The 19,023-nt window shown below is 42.7% G+C and overlaps 1 protein-coding gene and 1 long non-coding RNA gene across 2 annotated transcripts; one reads left to right on the top strand and one right to left on the bottom strand.

Moving 5' to 3' along the window:
- The first annotated feature begins 3,229 nt into the window (after nucleotides 1–3,229).
- LOC111970213 (guanine nucleotide-binding protein G(t) subunit alpha-1) lies at nucleotides 3,230–9,287 on the top strand. The gene is made up of 9 exons (XM_023996812.2): nucleotides 3,230–3,490; nucleotides 5,747–5,789; nucleotides 5,888–6,029; nucleotides 6,380–6,537; nucleotides 6,914–7,042; nucleotides 7,232–7,361; nucleotides 7,860–8,013; nucleotides 8,231–8,445; nucleotides 8,683–9,287. Exons 1-8 carry the CDS (start codon nucleotides 3,385–3,387, stop codon nucleotides 8,419–8,421), a joined length of 1,053 nt encoding a protein of 350 aa, XP_023852580.1. The 5' UTR covers nucleotides 3,230–3,384; the 3' UTR covers nucleotides 8,422–8,445; nucleotides 8,683–9,287.
- Nucleotides 9,288–9,557: 270 nt separating this feature from the next.
- LOC139028429 (uncharacterized) lies at nucleotides 9,558–9,846 on the bottom strand. Its single transcript, XR_011480647.1, has 2 exons — nucleotides 9,793–9,846; nucleotides 9,558–9,730 (listed from the first exon to the last, which is right to left on the bottom strand). It is a non-coding gene; the product is annotated as an uncharacterized lncRNA (long non-coding RNA).
- Between the last annotated feature and the right edge of the window lie 9,177 nt (nucleotides 9,847–19,023).

Below are 19,023 nucleotides of genomic sequence, written 5' to 3'. Positions count from 1 at the left end.
TACCGCTCCTGCGGTCTCTAGAGAGTTGAAAACAGCATGTCTGGGACAGGTAGCACGCCCAGTGAACAGGTCAGGGTTCCATAGCCGCAGGCAGAACAGTTGAAACTGGAGCAACAGCACGGCCAGGTGGACTGGGGACAGCAAGGAGTCATCATGCCAGGTAGTCCTGAGGCATGGTCCTAGGGCTCAGGTCCTCCGAGAGAGAGAAATAAAGAAAGAGATAAAGAGAGAATTAGAGAGAGCATACTTAAAATTCACACAGGACACCGGATAAGACAGGAGAAATACTCTAGATATAAAAGACTGACCCTAGCCCCCTGACACATAAACTACTGCAGCATAAATACTGGAGGCTGAGACAGGAGGGGTCAGGAGACACTGTGGCCCCATCCGATGATACCCCCGGACAGGGCCAAACAGGCAGGATATAACCCCACCCACTTTGCCAAAGCACAGCCCCCACACCACTAGAGGGATATCTTCAACCACCAACTTACCATCCTAAGACAAGGCCGAGTATAGCCCACAAAGATCTCCGCCAAGGCACAACCCAAGGGGGAGGCACCAACCCAGACAGGAAGACCACGTCAGTGACATAACCCACTCAAGTGACGCACCCCTCCTAGGGACGGCATGGAAGAGCACCAGTAAGCCAGTGACTCAGCCCCTATAATAGGGTTAGAGGCAGAGAATCCCAGTGGAGAGAGGGGAACCGGCCAGGCAGAGACAGCAAGGGCGGTTCGTTGCTCCAGTGCCTTTCCGTTCACCTTCACACTCCTGGGCCAGACTACACTCAATCATAGAACCTACTGAAGAGATGAGTCTTCAATAAAGACTTAAAGGTTGAGACCGAGTCTGCATCTCTCACATGGGTAGGCAGACCATTCCATAAAAATGGAGCTCTATAGAAGAAAGCCCTGCCTCTAGCTGTTTGCTTAGAAATTCTAGGGACAATTAGGAGAACTGACAAAAGCATGGAAGAATTTTTCTGCATCATTTTTGGACAGAACATTTCTGATTTTTGCAATGTTACTTAGATGGAAAAAAGCTGTCCTTGAAACAGTCTTGATATGTTTGTTAAAAGAGAGATCAGGGTCCAGAGTAACACCTAGGTCCTTCACAGTTTTATTTGAGACGACTGTACAACCATCAAGATTAATTTTCAGATTCAACAGAAGATCTCTTTGTTTCTTGGGACCTAGAACAACCCTGAGTATACAGTATCCTCAGTGTGTTCCACAAGTGTGAGCTGAGTAATGTACAGTGTCTTCGGGAAGACATCATTTCTACATTTTGTTAAATTACAGCCTTATTCTAAAATGATGAAAAAAAATTATCCTAAGCAATCTACGCATAATGACGAAGCGAAAACAGTTAAAAACATTTTTTTTTACACATTTATTGAAAATTAAAACCAGAAATACCATATATACATAAGTATTGAGACCCTTTGCTATGAGACTCGAAATTGAGCTCAGGTTCATCCTGTTTCCATTGATCATCCTTGAGCTGTTTCTACAACTTGATCCACCTGTGTCCACCTGTGGTAAACTGTATTGATTTGGAAAGGCAAACACCGGTCTACATAAGGTCCCACAGTTGACAGAACATCTCAGAGCATAAACCAAGCCAAACTGAGCAATCGGGGCAGAAGGGTCTTGGTCAGGGAGGTGACCAAAAACCCAATGGTCACTCTGACAGAGCTCTAGAGTTCCTCTATGGAGATAGGAGAACCTTCCAGAAGGACAACCATCTCTGTAGCAGTCCACCAGTCAGGCCTTTATGGTAGAGTGACCAGACGGAAGTAAAAGGCACATGACAGTACTTAAAGACTCTCAGACCATGAGAAACAAGATTCTCTAGTCTGATGAAATCAAGATTGAACTCTTTGGCCTGAATACCAAGCGTCACGTCTGGAGGAAAGCTGTCCCCATCCCTACGGTGAAGCATGGTGGCAGCATCATGCTGTGGGGATGTTTTTCAGCAGCAGGGACTTGGAGACTAGTCAGGATCGAGGCAAAGATGAACAGAGCAAAGTACACATCCTTGATGAAAACATGCTCCAGAGTGCTCAGGACCTCAGACAGGACCTCAGACAGGACCTCAGACTGGAGCTCAGGACCTCACCTTCCCACAGGACAACGACCCTAAGCACACAGCCAAGACAACTCAGGAGTGGCTTCGGGACAAGTCTCTGAATGTCCTTGAGCAGCCCAGCCAGAGTCCGGACTTGAACCCGATCGAACATCTCTGGAGAGACCTGAAAATAGCTGTGCAGCAACGCTCCCCATCCAACCTGACAGAGCTTGAGAGGATCTGCAGAGAAGAATGGGAGAAACTCCCCAAATACAGCTGTGCCAAGCTTGTAGCATCATACCCAAGAAGACTCGAGGCTGTAATCGCTGCCAAAGGTTCTTCAACAAAGTACTGAGTAAAGGGTCTGAATACTTATGTAAATGTGATATTTCAGTTTTTTTATTTTTTATATATATTAGCAAACATTTCTAAAACCCTTTTTTTCCTTTGTCATTATGGGGTATTGTGTGTAGATTGGTGAGGGAAAAAACTATTTAATCAATTTTAGAATAAGGCTATATTTTAACAAAAAGTAAAGGGGTCTGAATACTTTCCGAAGGCACTGTATGTTGTAGTCTGTGTAGTCTTTTTCATTATACGGTGACGTCAGCTTTGTCATGAGAGGCACACTTCAAATAGAGTGAGTCTCTAAGAGTTAGACAGTGAAGTCCACAGCAGTAACTACCTCTGCCCTGCTGTAGACCAGTGGTCTGTAGAACAACGGGAACTATAGGTGAGCTTCTCATTAACAAGCGATAGCATGCATCATTGTACACTGATCAACTGTACACCTTGTTTCCTCTTTGTGTTAGAAATCTCACCCCTAACCTCTTTCAACCTCACTTACTTACTACTTACTAAGGTATTGTACTCCTCGTGGAACATAGGCCAGTGGATGAATAGATGTCTTTCTACCTCCCTCACTCTTATCAAGGCAGCTGAGGCCAGATAAGTACTTGAGCCGATGTGCATCTTCCGCTGAGCACAGCAAAGTCCTCCTAAACCTCAACCTAAAAAAGGTTAGGTCACTCATACGCCATGTACCCCTGCATCTGGTTCCCCCTGCCCCAGGAGTCTTCTGTCCTTGTGCCCTATTGGTCATCCCTGATCAGGTGGACAGAGGATGCCTAAAATCTTCTCTAAGACTTGAAAACACTCAATCATTTGCCTCACCGGTGTTCGTTAAAAGCAGTTGACGTGCCAGCTGCGTAGTTGACGACACCAGTCGGCCCTCTAGGTGATCAGCTAGGACGGTTTTCCCCGTTTATTTGGTTTTGAGCAGTACAGGGCTGAAGCCGGGGTGTGAGCATGGGGGCCGGAGCGAGCGCAGAGGATAAGCACTCCAAAGAACTTGAGAAGAAACTCAAGGAGGACGCAGAGAAGGACGCCAGGACAGTCAAGCTGCTGCTTCTGGGTAATGTCTGCCTGTCTGGCCCCCTGGTCCTCTGGTCCTCTGCTCTGGGGAAGGGCCTGGGTGGAGGGTGTTCTATGGGGTGCCTCATCATAACCTGGTATCCAGACTATGCACTAAATGAGTCATAGGCTCTAAGGCCCTATGTGACTGTCCAGTGGTTGGCTTGAGTCTTATCTGGTCAAAGGTCTGTTGCTCGGGATGGCTTCTTAGTATTTAATAGAAGGTGAAAAGGTTTCTTTCTTAAAAGCAACCTTTTGATCCTAAGTGTGTAATCCCATGTTTATATTGCTGAGTAGACTCTACTATACTCTTAGGAAAAAGGGTTCCAAAAGGGTTCTTCGGTTGTCCCCACAGGATACCCCTTTTTGGTTTCAGGTAGAACCCTTTTTGGTTACAGATAGAACTCTTTTGGGTTCCATGTATAACCCTCTGTGGAAAGGGTTCTACATGGAATGAAACAGGTTCTACCTGGAACCTTAAAGGGTTCTTCCAATTGTTCTCGTATGGGGACAGCTGAAGAATCCTTTTAGGTTCTAGATAGCACCTTTTATCCTAAGAGGGATGGGGATAGAGATCGTTTTGTCCTCTGTCGTTTAGCCTTGAGAGAGATGTGAAGATCATGTCCATAGTAGTCTCCTGTGGTGTTGAATAATGCAGGTGTGTAGACAGAGACAATGTTATCTTGTCTCTTCGTATTATATTGTTAATCATGCAGTTGCCCTAAACCACATTGGATTGTAATTTAGACTTTACCATCCTTGCAAACTCATTAGGTAAATGTCAAAGCTAATAGAATTACTATGCCAAATACATTTACCCTCTTGTCGACATATGCTAAATTGACTGAAAATGCTGATATTCAGATGCAATACATTTTGCATTAGCAACAACGGTTAGGCTAAGCATCCTTGGTCACTCTGCAGGAGCCCGAGGCTGTAGCTTATCCCCCCCTGGCTTTCACACTATTGTTCTGAACACTTTGGTAATTACTCACCTCAAGCCCCTGGTAATCCTCAAACAACAATTGTTGCAGTACAGAAGTCTTAACCCCACACTACTGCACACACACCCTAACCTAATTACACCAATGCAAACCTATTATAGCTCCACTGACCCCAACATCCACCCTTAACCTAACACCCTGCACCAATACTTCATGAACTAAGTCTTAGCAAGTATCTAGGGGACAAGAGAGAGAGGAGAGGAGAGAGACAGAGACAGAGACAGACAGACAGACAGACAGTGGGAGGGAGCACTTTCAGGACCACAACATTGATTGTAGATTCCTGAGTTGTAATAGCCATGTAGTGAACACATGGAACACATGCAGACTGAGGTGGTTCTGCTGACAGAAGAACATTCAGCACAGCATCTCTTGACACTGTCCCTGAGGGGCCTCAACACCTCATAGACACGGCCAACTAATAACCATGATGACTGTAGAGGGGCAGCAGGGTCAACTAATAACCACGGTGACTGTAGAGGGGCAGCAGGGTCAACTAATAACCATGATGGCTGTAGAGGGGCAGCAGGGTCAACTAATAACCATGATGGCTGTAGAGGGGCAGCCAGGAGTTCCAAGCCTAGTATAAACAAATTGATGGCTGTAGAGGGGCAGCAGGGTCAACTAATAACCATGATGGCTGTAGAGGGGCAGCAGGGTCAACTAATAACCATGCTGACTGTAGAGGGGCAGCAGGGCCAACTAATAACCATGATGGATATAGATGGGAAGCAGGAGAGAATAATAACCATGACAGCTGTAGAGTGTGCAGCAGGAAAGTGAGTCATACTGTATCTCTGTGACAATATAGGTCAGGGATAGAGAAAGTTCTTCCTGACATCAGCTTTGAAGGGGCTTAGGACAGGAGTAATGAGCTTGGTGCCCTTGTGTGGCTCCTCTGTGGGCAAATGTAGACACCAACTCAACAGGGAGGACCATAACAGGTCAGGAAAGAAAATGGAGGGAATAGTTGCAGAGGAATGTTAAAGAAAGGTGGAAAAGGTGAAAAGTGAAATAGAATAAGGGAGTACACTTTGTGACCTGTCACTTCCTTGTTTGCCCCTTAGTTTAACACTGCAGCCAAGTGGTCATGTTTGGTACTTTAAATGTGATGCCTACTTCTATAGAGACTGATCTACACCCTCCCAAAACCTTGCCATGCACCAGATAATGGTCTCCTACCACAGGCTGTAATTTATATATACAGTACCTGAGATCTAAATAAGTGTACTTTTTTCCCCACTTGTGCATAGGTGCTGGAGAATCAGGAAAGAGCACAATCGTCAAACAGATGAAGTGAGTCTAGTAACACTATTGTACCAAGTTAAATGTCATAAAAGGATCAGTGTCTCAACAATCAAATTAATTTGTGGATTCTTGTGTTCTCACAACAGAATTATCCATCAAGATGGTTACTCTCTTGAGGAGTCTATGGAGTTTGTCACCATCATCTACAGCAATACCCTTCAGTCCATCATGGCTATTGTAAAGGGTATGACTCAACTCAACATTGGCTATGGTGACTCCGCTCAGCAGGTAGTTACTGACTGTCTACTGCAGGGTTCCCAAACTCGATCCTGGAGCACGTTTTAGTTTTTGGCCTAGCACTACACAGCTGATTAAAATAACCAACTCATCATCATGCTTTGATTATTTGAATCAGCTGTGTAGTGCTAGGGAAAAACCCAAACCGTGCACCCAGGACCAAGTTTGGGAAACATTGTTCTACAGAACACTATTCAGACAGATGGATTACATAACATAACCAAGCCAGGCATCATATTATTTGGGATATGATGTTCCTTTGTCAAACTGGGTATAGTACGCAATCTAAGTGTGGAGGTATGATTTTGTACTTGCTTATGTCTGCGTGTGTTTGTTTGTAGGACGACTCCAGGAAGCTCATGCATCTAGCAGACACCATTGAGGAGGGCTCCATGCCCAAGGAGCTGTCTGACATTATCATCCGGCTGTGGAAGGACACTGGCATCCAGGCATGCTACGACAGGGCCTCCGAGTACCAGCTTAACGACTCTGCTGGATAGTAGGTTCCCTCTCCTGGACTGGACCAACCACATCCCCGTTCCCTTTTCCCCATGACAGCACACCATCATATCCACAAAGGGCTGGTTTCCCAGACACATATTAAGTTAAATCCTGGACTAAAACGCTCTTTGAATGAAGGATCTCCATTGTGAATGCTTTTTAGTCCAGGACCAGGGTATGTGTCTGGGAAACTAGCACCTAAGAGCTTTGTCCTCTCTTACTAGTCTGTTGATGAAGCAGATGAAGGTGGTTTTTCATAACCACTCTCTCCATGTCCCAGCTAACTTTCTGAATGACTTGGAGTCGCTGGTCCAGCCTGGATATACCCCTACTGAGTAGGAAGTAACCCCTCTCTCTCTCGGTGTCCCACCTAGCTATCTGAATGACTTGGAGAGGCTGGTCCAGCCTGGATATATCCCCACTGAGCAGGACATGTTGCGATCCAGGGTAAAGACCACTGGTATCATAGAGACCCAGTTCGGCTTAAAAGATCTCAACTTCAGGTGAGGCTAAAAACACAACGCAAGACAATTATACCCGCATTAATCCCCATTGATCAGAATCACAAAAACATTGAAAACCAACAATTATCTTTAAGAAATCTAATGAGCTTATGACCATAACATTGTAATAATATAGTAATAACATTGGCGATCAACATTGACATCTGCCTCGCTCTCGCTGTCCTGCAGGATGTTTGACGTGGGCGGCCAGCGCTCAGAGAGGAAGAAATGGATCCACTGCTTTGAGGGAGTGACCTGTATTATCTTCATCGCTGCTCTGAGCGCCTACGACATGGTGCTGGTGGAGGATGACGAAGTGGTGAGATATCAGCATCATCATCATACACACTAGATTGAAGGAGTCACTGTAGGATGAAGTGGTGAGATATCATCATACACACTAGATTGAGGTAGTCACTGTAGGATGAAGTGGTGAATATCATCATACACACTAGATTGAAGAGTCACGGTAGGATGAAGTGGTGAGATATCATCATACACACTAGATTGAGGTAGTCACTGTAGGATGAAGTGGTGAGATATCAGCATCATCATCATACACACTAGATTGAAGGAGTCACTGCATTGTCTCACGTCAGATAGCACGGCGGCCGTCTGCACTGATGGCTCCTGGAGATGCTTGTCACGTTAAAATGATGCCATCTGACGGAAGACAATGGTAGTCACCGTGGCACTGTATGGACAGAGTAGTGGTCAGAGTAGCGGCTTTGTGATCTCATGGAGAGATTAATTGTATAAGAATCAGTTTAATTAGCTTGTTTCATGCATGTAATCCATCTGTGATTCTCTCATGAAGAACCGAATGCACGAGAGTCTCCACCTGTTCAACAGTATCTGCAACCACCGCTACTTTATTGCCACCTCCATCGTACTCTTCCTCAACAAGAAAGACGTCTTCACCGAGAAGATCAAGAAGGCTCACCTCAGCATGTGCTTCCCCGACTACGACGGTGGGCTCACGAACAGCAGATCTGCCACTGGCTTATTCTCCGTGGAACACTCAGTGTTTTCTCAATGTTCTTTTGATGTTAGACCAATGTCAGCTCTTAACTATTGCATATTGTGTTTGTCATCCGTAGCATAAGCAAGCTTTGATTTCAGCTCTTGTTGACTCTTTTGACAGTATTGTAAGTATTATTTCCCTAAATGTTGTTGGATTCCCTGTAGGCCCCAACACCTATGAGGATGCTGGTAACTACATCAAACTCCAGTTCCTGGACCTGAACTTGCGGCGAGATATCAAGGAGGTCTACTCACACATGACCTGTGCCACAGACACAGAGAACGTCAAGTTTGTGTTTGACGCCGTAACTGACATCATCATCAAAGAAAACCTAAAAAGCTGTGGTCTCTTCTAAGAGCCACGCCGTATAGCCATATAGGTGAGTGGAACTCTTCTGGTCTAGACTATACTAGGATACTGAGAGATTGTCTGCCTCTGCCCATTGAATCCCAAAGCCCCATAGTAAACTATAGTTTACCTGAAAGGCGCCACACACAACTCTATGAATCAGCACATCATTTTCTCTGTCACCCACCCAATGGCACACACGTTATCTCCTCTAAACACTCCTCTGTTTCAGGCCTAACTCCTATCTCCTCCCCCTTTCAAACTGCAGGCAACAATCTCCTCAAGACCGGACCAAGATGAGAAACTGTCCATACGAGCTGCCATTCTCCAATAGATTACTACACACACATACACAGACATGAATTCATACAGTCCAACGCAGCATCATAACCAAAGACAATTCAGTTCATTTGAGACCTTGACGAGCCCTAAGAGAGGTGTAATGTCAGATGATCTCTCCTGTACATATGTTATAAGTCGATCATAATCAAGCTGTCATCCTTTCTTAAAAAGTCTTGAATAGGAACTGTAGTTGAATCATCGACCCTCCGGTCAGCAGAAAGTGCTTCTTCTCCCAGACAGTAAATGTGAATAGGTGTAAGGCAATGTATCATCTCTACGCTCCAGTAACTGGCATATAAAGCCATAAGAGATGGAAACGAGACGGAAACAAGATGGCCTCCACCTGCACACGCACTTCAACTTGTGTTATAATAAGTTACAAAACCCATTCATTAGCAAAAATGGGTTTTAAGTGTAGATAAGGCATACTAGAACAAAGATTGAGCTGTTAAGTATAGTGGGCACAATATGAAAAGACCTCAAGCTACTGGAGAGGACCAATGTCACATGAAATCATACCAGTTCATTTTTATATGTCAAACATCAAAGAATTGCAAAGGTAAGGGTAACTTGTATGTATATCTCTAACTGATGAGCAACTGTAGTAAAAATGTAGTATTTTGTAGTTTGTCGCTTGGTCACAAACCAATTTGAATGCCTTGTAGGTCTTTGGGCCACACATTCTGTACAGAAAAGACAAAGGATGTTACTGTGAAATGTGAATCAGATGTTGAGTTATTAAAGCTTCTGTAGAAAACTAACCTCTCTGTGAACTACTTATTGAATAAATTCCTCTCAGTATTGTCACGTTATGTACTTGGCATTTATTTCACATACAATATTTTTATAGATTTTTCTGACAATAAGAGAAAACCATTCCTACAGCATTGTATGAACTGTTTGGTAGAGGTCTAAAGCCCACTTAGTTAAAACTCAAGATGACCTGAGAGAAGAACGTTAAAACTCAAGATGACCTGAGAGAAAGAACGTTAAAACTCAAGATGACCTGAGAGAGAACGTTAAAACTCAAGATGACCTGAGAGAAGAACGTTAAAACTCAAGATGACCTGAAGAGAACGGTTAAAACTCAAGATACCTTGAGAAAAAAATAAAACTCAAGATGACCTAAAAAGAGAAGAAATTAAACCTGTTAGATATCTAAGACAAAAAATTAGAATCACAAGACAAGGCAAAACAAGAAGTCAAGAAGACAATCACAAAAAATAATCCCTGAGTTTCCTCCCACATACTGTACTTGACATAGTCTGTTAGCACCATTAAGCAAGGGAAGTGCCTAAGGAGGACCATTTGCACAAGTCTGCCACATACACATACTGTACTGCGTGGTACTAACTCTTTGGATATACAGCAAAATTCACATGAAATAACTAACAAAGCAGCACAACCGGTATAAGCCGCATGAATAGCCCTTCCTTGAATAGAAACTAGAATAAAAATTCATAATTGTTCAATAAGACATGATACTCTTACACAACCTAAAACATACACACTTTATGGCTTTGTTAAACCACAGAAGTGTTCAATAATATTGTACTAAAGAGGAATGATTTCCACCTCTAGACCGTCACAGAATGGAAGTTATTAACTTATTTCACAACCATCTTTGCTTTTATATTAAGTCAAGTCTGTATAATAAGTACCAATACGATCACTAATAGTCAAGTACATCAATAAGTTGTCACACGTCAGCATCAGAATCAATAAACGTCTCACGTATCGTCAGTGTCCAAATCAGTCTCACCGTTCGACATCCAAATCAGTTGTCACGTCTGCATCAATCAGTTCACGTACGTCGCATTCAACAAGTGTCACTGTCATCAATCAGGCTGTCCTCGCATCAATAGTGGTCACGTCCAGCATCAATAAGTTCCGTCAGACAATTAGTCACGTCACAATCAAAGTGTCACGTCAGCTCTTATCACATCAATAGGTGTCACGTCCAGCCAGTCAATAATGGTGTTCACCTATCAGTCACTCTCAATAAGTGCACCTCGCAAATAAGGTCACGCCATTATCAGGTCACGTTTCTGCATTTTTAAGTGTCACGTCTGTCTTATTTAATATATGGTCTTCTCGTCTGCATTAATACCAATTCTGGTAAAAAAGTCTACTCTATAGTCATACAGCTCTGTATTAATTTATCTGAGTCTAGAAGCCAGGCTATTATATTAAAAGAGCCATAGCTAGAAATTTTAAGAAGCACCTGATCGAATTCAGTACTTGTATACTAACTCTACTTCACATGACACATAAAAATCGTATCGACTAGATACCTATCCACCTATCTCTCTTCTTTTCCCCTCACTCCTAAAGCAAGAGTCATATTAAAATTCTAGCGATGATATCTATGTCATTATGTCCAGACAGGGAATTACATCACATGAACCATATGCCTTAGTCTTTTGCTCCTTATTTAATACTTATACTCGACACGTATTAATACAGACTTAACTCAAAACAACACAGAGTCGATACAGGTCACTATTGATTGGTATACAGACTGGATTATATTGCAACCTGACACACATTATACTAAATGCAAAACCTGACACAACCTACTTAAATGCAGACTAGACAACACCAACATCACCATAACGATACACACCTTATTAGTATGCAAACGTGACACCACTCTATTAAGTCGCTGACGTACACTGCCCACAATATGCTGTATGTAACGTGAACAACTTATGTTAGGTCTGGACATGAACACCTTAATTCATGCGACGGTGACACCTTATATGCTGACGTGGACACCTTATTTATACTGACGGAACACCTGATTATGCAGACGTGACACCGGCCATGAAGGCAAGTACGCTAAACACCCTGATTGATGCAGACGTTTGACACCTAGATATCCAGCGACACCCCATCATAGATTGATGCAGACTACACCTATTGATGCCTACGTACACCTAGTAATCGACTGACCACCTATGATCTATAACTATAACTACCCATTATTGTCTGAACTACGTGCGGTACCTATAATACAGACTTTTGACTAATATAAAAACGCACAATATGAGTTAGCGAACATGAGATTAAGTAACTTCTCATTCTATAATGACCGTGCTACAAGGTGAGGAGAATATCATTCATCTCATTGAGTCGTCAAAGATTATATCACGTTCCTAGTGGGTTTTAATAACAAAACATAGAGAGAGTTGCCTATATATAATCCTGGTAAGAAGAGACCAAATCAATCAAAAAAAAATTGCACAAATAAGGAAAATTTTCTATTCCTGAACTTACATATTTCTAAGGCGAAGGGACTAGTTCATGCGGCTGATCAGGTAGTTGGTGTGACACCGTTTTGTGACACTGCGTTGTTATGTCATTTCAGGTGAATTGGCTGATATCCCTTAAAGTTAGTACACACAGGTTATCACTATGAGTGCCTATTACTATCTCTTGGCCAAAATGGTCCCCCTTAGGCACACCTCCAGACCTTAATGGTGCTAACAGACTATGTCAAGTACCATAACTGTGGGAGAAACTCAGGATTATTTTTTGATCTGTCTTCTTGACATCTTGGTTTTGCCTCCTAGTCTTGATTCTACTTTTTTGTCTTAGATAATCTAAACAGGCTAATTTTCTTCTCTCATCAATCTGATTTTAACTTGTCTTCTCTCAGGTCATCTTGATTACAGATCATTGTCTCAAGAACTTCAATATGTTATGTCTTCTCTCAGGTCAATCCATTATCGTTTTACCTCTTCTCTCAGGCATCTAGTTTTAAGTTCTTTTCAAGTTCAGTTCGTTCTTTCTCTCAGTCAATCTTCCGAGTTTCTGTAACGGTTTCTTCTTTCTCTCAGTCATCTTTGATTTTAACCTAAGTGGCTGTAACTCGATCACCAAACATTTCATTACAATGCATGTAGGAATGGTTCTTTCTCATTATTGTCAAAAATCTTATATAAAATATTGTATGTGAAATACATATGCGCGAAGTACACATAAACGTACGACATTACTGAGGAGGAATTATTCAGAACAGCGATTCAGAGAAAGGTTTGTTTTCACAGAAGCTTTAAGATATACCTCAACATCGATTCAATTCACAGTAACTGATCCATTTGTCTTTTCTGTAACAGAATTGGTGTCGGCCCAAAGACCTACTCTCAAGGCCATTCAGAATTGGTTTTGTGACCAAGCGACAAACTACAAATATACAGTACTACATTTTACGACCAGATATGCCTCACTCAGTTAGAGATATACATACAACGTTCCCCTACCCTTTTTCAATTCTTTGAGTTTGACATCTAAAAAGAAAGAAGGGGAACTGGTATGATTCTCGTACATTGCCTGTCGCTGCTCTCAGCTGCTTACTCTATTATATGTGCCCACCGTATACTAACAGCTCAATCTGTTCTAGTATGCTCTTACACACTTAAAAACCACTTTTTGCTACTGCAATGGGTTGTTAACTTATAAACACAAGGGTATAAGTCGCGGTGTGCTAGGTGGAGCTCCTCTTGTTTCACGTCTCCGTTATCCCATCTCTTCGGTTCTATAAATGGCCAGTTACTGGACTCGGTAGAGAGATAATGCCTACACCTATTCACATTTACTGTCTGAGAAGAAGCACTTTCTGCTGACGGAGGGTTCGATGATTCAACTACAGCCCCTATTCAAGACTTTTTTTAAAAAGGATGGCCAGTGATGCATTGATCGTTCACCTCAGCTCAGACTATTGTAACATAATGTACAGTAGACGATAATCGACATTACACCTCTCTATGGCTCTGTCCAGGTCTCAAATGAACTGAATGTCTTGGTTATGATCCTGCGTTGGACTGTATGAAATCCATGTCCTGGTTTTGTGTGAGTGTAGTGACGTCTGCTATTGAGCAACATATCCAGCTCGTACATGGACAGTTTCCATCTTGTCCGTCAGTCGCCGTCTTGAGGAGATTGATGCTCTGCGAGTTTGAAAAGGGAGGAGATAGAGTTAGCCTGAAACAGAGGAGTGTTTAGAGATGTATACTTATGTTCCATTGCGGTTGTGGTGACAGAGAAAATGATTGCTATTCATAGAGTTTGTGTGGCCCTTTCAGGTAAACTATAGTTACTATGGCTTTGGATTCATTGGGCAAAGCAACAATCTCTCCAGTATCCTAGTAAGTCTAGACCAGAAGAGTTCCACTCACCTATATGGCTATACGCGCTCTTAGAAGAGACCACAGCTTTTTAGGTTTCTTTGATGATGATGTCAGTTACCGGCGTCAAACCACAACTTGACATTCTGCTGTCTGTGTGCACAGGTCATGTGTAGTAGGACCTCCTTGATAATCTCGCCGCAAGGTGCATCAGGAACGCGAGTTTATGTAGGTCCAGCATCCTCATAGTGTTGGGCCTACAGGGAACTCCAACCAAATTTAGAAATAATACTGTACAATACTGCCAACATAGAGTCAACAAGAGCTGAAATCAAAGCTTGCCTTATGCTACGGATGACAAACACAATAAGCAACTAATTAAAGCTGACATTGGTCTAACATTCAAAAGAACATTGAAAAACACTGTAGTTCCACGGAGAATAAGCCATGGCAGATCTCCTGTTCGTTGACATCCACCGTCGTATCGGAAGCACAATCTGAGCGTAGCCTCTTTGTATCTTCTTCGTGAAGAGTCTGTATACATTCTTGGATTCGAGGTTGCACGAAATCATGGAAGCAAGGATCGTGTCAGATTAAAGTATAGCGGGTTGCATAGTATTACGATTTAACAAACGAGTGGAGATCTCTCGAGCATGCGATGGTCATATAGAGAATCACAGTTATGGCATTACATCAGAAAAAAGTACTAAACTGATTCCTAATACAAGTATGTAATCTCAATCATACATCAGCAAATAGCCCCTTTACCTCTTACCACTAACTTCTGCCAACAGGCCAACCGTGAAAACTACACGATTGACATCAGCGCTCACATGAGCATCATATATTCTTAGAATAGAAACAGTATCTCATTGTCGACTCCAGTGAATGAGACCGAACTCAGTTCCATTTACATGTGCCGCCGTGCCTAGGCTACGTTAGACAATCAGACTCCTTCAATTCTAGTGTTAGTGAATGATGCTGAAGGATACATACAGCTTCAATCCTACTATTGTAGCACTACTCACATCTCTAAAGCCGTGAATATGAATCGAATCATCTCATAACCACTTCATGCCTACCTGTCTTTCCGTTTCAATCCTCTATCAATTGTATCTGAAGATATACTCACCACTCTTCACCTACAGTGACGACCTCAACTAGTGTTCATATTGAACCACGATCATCCAAGACGCTACTTCATCCTACAGTGACTACCTCAGATATTCTAAGTTGTATGAGATATCTCAACTATGACATTCGACTTCCTACAGGTGTACCTACGCCAATCGACTGATCTGGGAGAATCTTACACTTCACCTACAAGACTCCTTCGAATCATAGTGTAAGAGCATTGCATTTCGTCTTCCGTTATATAGAATGATCACTGCTCATTCCACCTCAGCCTACCAGTGACTACCTCAATCTAGGCCACGAAGTAGGAGGATTTATATATATCCTCGACCACTTTCATCCTACAAGGATCTCTCTTCAATCTAGTGGTATGATATGATGCAGTATCCACCACTCGTCATCCATTATCCACTAAGCACTCTATGTCTATAGGCGTCAGATCTACGAGTTGAATATAATACATCACTCCCTGCGAATAGCGAGCACGTGGAATCCATTCTTACACTCTAACTGAGAATCAGTCAGTCCCCACGTCAAACAAATCCAACATACTATGCAAAAAGAAAGAAAGCAGACGCAGAGAAATGTCAAGAATTTATTATTACCATGTGACAATTATACGGGACCATTATGAAAATCTATAATCATAACTAAGTTATGTCATAAGCTCATGAGACCTTCTTGAAGGATCATTCGGGGTTTTGCCTCTACTTTTGTATTGCATTCAATGGGGAGTAAACATACCCAGCTCTCATAATTGTACGGGCTAGAATCATTGTGTGCCGTCTATATTTACCTCTTCACTCTGACAGTTTTGAGTCATAAACTAAAAAATGAAGACCAAACTTGTAATCCCAATCGCCCAGGGCCAGTGATCGAGGACATTGGCGCTCCCTCAGTTATATAACCCAGTGGTCTGACCCGCTGCGACTCGCAACACGTCGCTGCTTCAGTCAGAGGAGAGTACTATTCCAGGCTGTAACACAGCCTCTCCAAACTCATCCAGATTTCCTACTTGGACAACCGCAGAAGTATACGTCTTTAGTCGTCCTAGCTCAGTAGGTATCTCCCGGACTAGGACACAACGACTCCAAGTCAAATTCAGAAAGTTAGCTGGACTAGTTAGAGACCTGTTAGATATAAAGAGACCACCTTCACTTATCCTTCTAACTCAGTCAACAGGGACTAGTAATAGAGACAAAGCTTCTTATGTGCTAGTTTCCCCAGACACATAACCCTGGTCCTGGACTAAAAAGCATTCACAATGAGATCCTTCATTGTCAAGAGCGTTTTGTCCAGATTAATCTTAATATGTTCTGCGGAAACCACCCCTTTTGTGATTGATGAATGGTGTGCTGTCAGGGAAAAGGTAACGGATGTGGTTGTCCATCCAGAGAGAAACCTACTATCCAGCAGATCAGTTAAGCTCGGTACCGGAAGCCCTGTCGAGCATGCCGGGCGATGCCAGTGTCCTTCCACACGCCGGGCAGATAATGGTTCAGAGCAGCTCCTCTTCGAACTATTGCACCCCTTTCAACTTCCCTTGCGAACTCTCTGTCTCCTAATGCTAACCTAGACGTCCTGAACGTCGTCTATCAAGACAAACACGACCTAGCAGACATTAACCATATAACAAAAATCATACTCCCCACTGAGATGCCGTACATTCATACCCAGTTTGACAAAGGAACATCATATCCCAAAAAATATCAGCCTGCTCCGGTCTATGATTATGTAATGCCACCTGTCTTCGAATAGCTATATTGTGTGAACAATGTTTCCCAAACTTAGGTCCTGGTGCACTGGTGCTGGTTATTCCACCTAGCACACCACGCCTGATTCCCCATCAATAATCACAAGCATCTAATGATTAGTCTTATTAATCAGTCTCCCTGCTAAGTGCCTAGCCCAACAAAACTAAACTTGTGCCTCCGCAGTTGAGTCGAGTTTGGAAACCCTGCAGTAGACAGTCTGTATAACTACCTGACTGAGCCCGATACACCATCATAGCCGAAAATGAGATTAATTGTTTCAACCTCCCCTACAATAGCCACATGCATGACTGAAGGTATGTGTAGATGATTGGCCTGAGAGACAAATCCATAGACTCCTTCAAAGAATAACCATCTTGATGACTAATCTTTTGAGAACACTAATAAATCCCACAACCATTCTATGTTTGCTTAAATTAGATTAGACCATGATCTTATAGAACATTAACTTGGTACGAATAGTCTTACTAGACTCAACTTCATCCTGTACGATTGTGCTCTATCCTGATTCTCCAAAAGCACCTATCACAATGGGTTGCAAAAAAGTACACTATGAAACTCATGGTACGTGTATATATAAATACAGCCTGATTGGTAGGAGACATACGGGCGATTGCAATTTTGGTTTGGAAAATAAGGAATATATAGGGGTAAAAGATGGCGATCAGTCTCTTATATGAGATAGACATCACATCTTATAAAGTTACCGAAACGAGAACCACAGCGTGGGCATACGAGGATTAACTGAATCACGGTGCTATAACAAGTGGATTAGATATCCCAGTCACAAAGTGTAACTCCCTGATTATATCTTATGGTCCACTCTCACCTTTCCAACCTTTCTTTAACATTCCTCGCAACTATTCCCTCCATATTTTCATTCCTGGACCGTTGTTTATTGCGCCTCCCTTGTGATATTGTGTCTAACATGTTTGCCCCACAAGAGAAAACCACAACAAAGGCAACACAAGAGCTCATTAACTACCTTGTCCTAAGCCCCTTAACAAAGCTGATTCAAGTAAGGAACTTCCTCTCTATCCCGGAACCATATATTGTCACAGAAATACCAGTGTAAGACTCCACTTTCCTGCATGCACCATCTACCTTACCGCTGTCATGGCTCATCCATTCTCTTCCGCTTTACCCACTCTAAATTTCGTCTCATATGGTTGATACGTTGTGCCCTTGTCTGCCCCTCTACATCAGCTATTGGGTTATATAGTTGACCCTGCTGCCCCTCTACTAGTCATATGAGTTATTATGACCGACTTCCCCCTCTACACCATCATGTTATTAGTTGACCTCCCTCCTTGCCCTATCCCCTTACTACACACACTTTCTACATGTATATATTGACCCTGCTGTCCCCTCTACAGCCATCAAATTTATTGTGACCCATGCTGCCCTCGTGAAGAACTCAGTACAAGCCATGATTGCTGGTTTAAATTTTAGCTAGGTGTACCCTGCTGTGTGGAGTCCCCTGAACTCTACAGGCACCATATGTTTATTAGTGAGCCCTGCTAGCACCAACCTAACGTATCTACTGCGGACTCTAGCCCTATAGATGCCTTCCGACTATGATTGGGATAAGGTGCCCCTCACGGGAACCTCTTAGCTATCAAGATGATACCCATCTCTGAGATGCTCCTTCAGACAGAAAACCAACTACAGCTTGCATAGTTGTTCCAGTTCACTTAACAGACTATTACCAAACTCTAAAATCATAACAATCAATTGTTATAATGCCATGAAAGCTCCCTCCCACTGTCTGTCTTTCTGTCTGTTTGTCTCCTGTCTCTCTCCTCTCCTCTCTCTCTTGGCCCCTAATTACTTGCTAAGACTGTAGTTCATGAAATAATTGTGCAGGGTGTAGGTTAAGGTGGATGGTCAGTGACTATAATAGGTGCATTGCGTTAAATTATAGGGTGTGGCAGTAGTGTGGGTTAAGACTTCTTACTGCAACAATTTTGTTTGAGGATACCAGGGCTTGAGGTGAGTGTAATTACCAAAAGTGTCAGAACAATAGTGGAACCAGGGGATAACTACGCCTCGCTCCTGCAGATGACAAGGATGCTTAGCCTAACCGTTTTTGGCTAATGGCAAAACGTATTGCATCTAATATTCAGCATTTTCCGTCAATTAGCATATTCCAACAAGAGTAAATGTATTTGCAATAGTAATTCTAATTAGCTTGACCATTTACCTAGATATTTGCAAATGGTAAAGTCTAAA

The sequence above is a fragment of the Salvelinus sp. IW2-2015 genome, linkage group LG1 (genome assembly GCF_002910315.2).
Source record: "Salvelinus sp. IW2-2015 linkage group LG1, ASM291031v2, whole genome shotgun sequence".
Taxonomy (NCBI): domain Eukaryota; kingdom Metazoa; phylum Chordata; class Actinopteri; order Salmoniformes; family Salmonidae; genus Salvelinus; species Salvelinus sp. IW2-2015.
This window is presented reverse-complemented; position numbering and strand designations above follow the sequence as displayed.

Bases quoted from the DNA above. Each gene is read 5' to 3' on its own strand.
- LOC111970213 (XM_023996812.2), top strand. From the start codon at position 3,385: ATGGGGGCCGGAGCGAGCGCAGAGGATAAGCACTCCAAAGAACTTGAG. The intron at 6,538-6,913 runs GTAGGTTCCCTC...TGTCCCACCTAG, and splicing joins CTTAACGACTCTGCTGGATA to CTATCTGAATGACTTGGAGA. The intron at 8,014-8,230 runs GTGGGCTCACGA...GATTCCCTGTAG, and splicing joins GTGCTTCCCCGACTACGACG to GCCCCAACACCTATGAGGAT.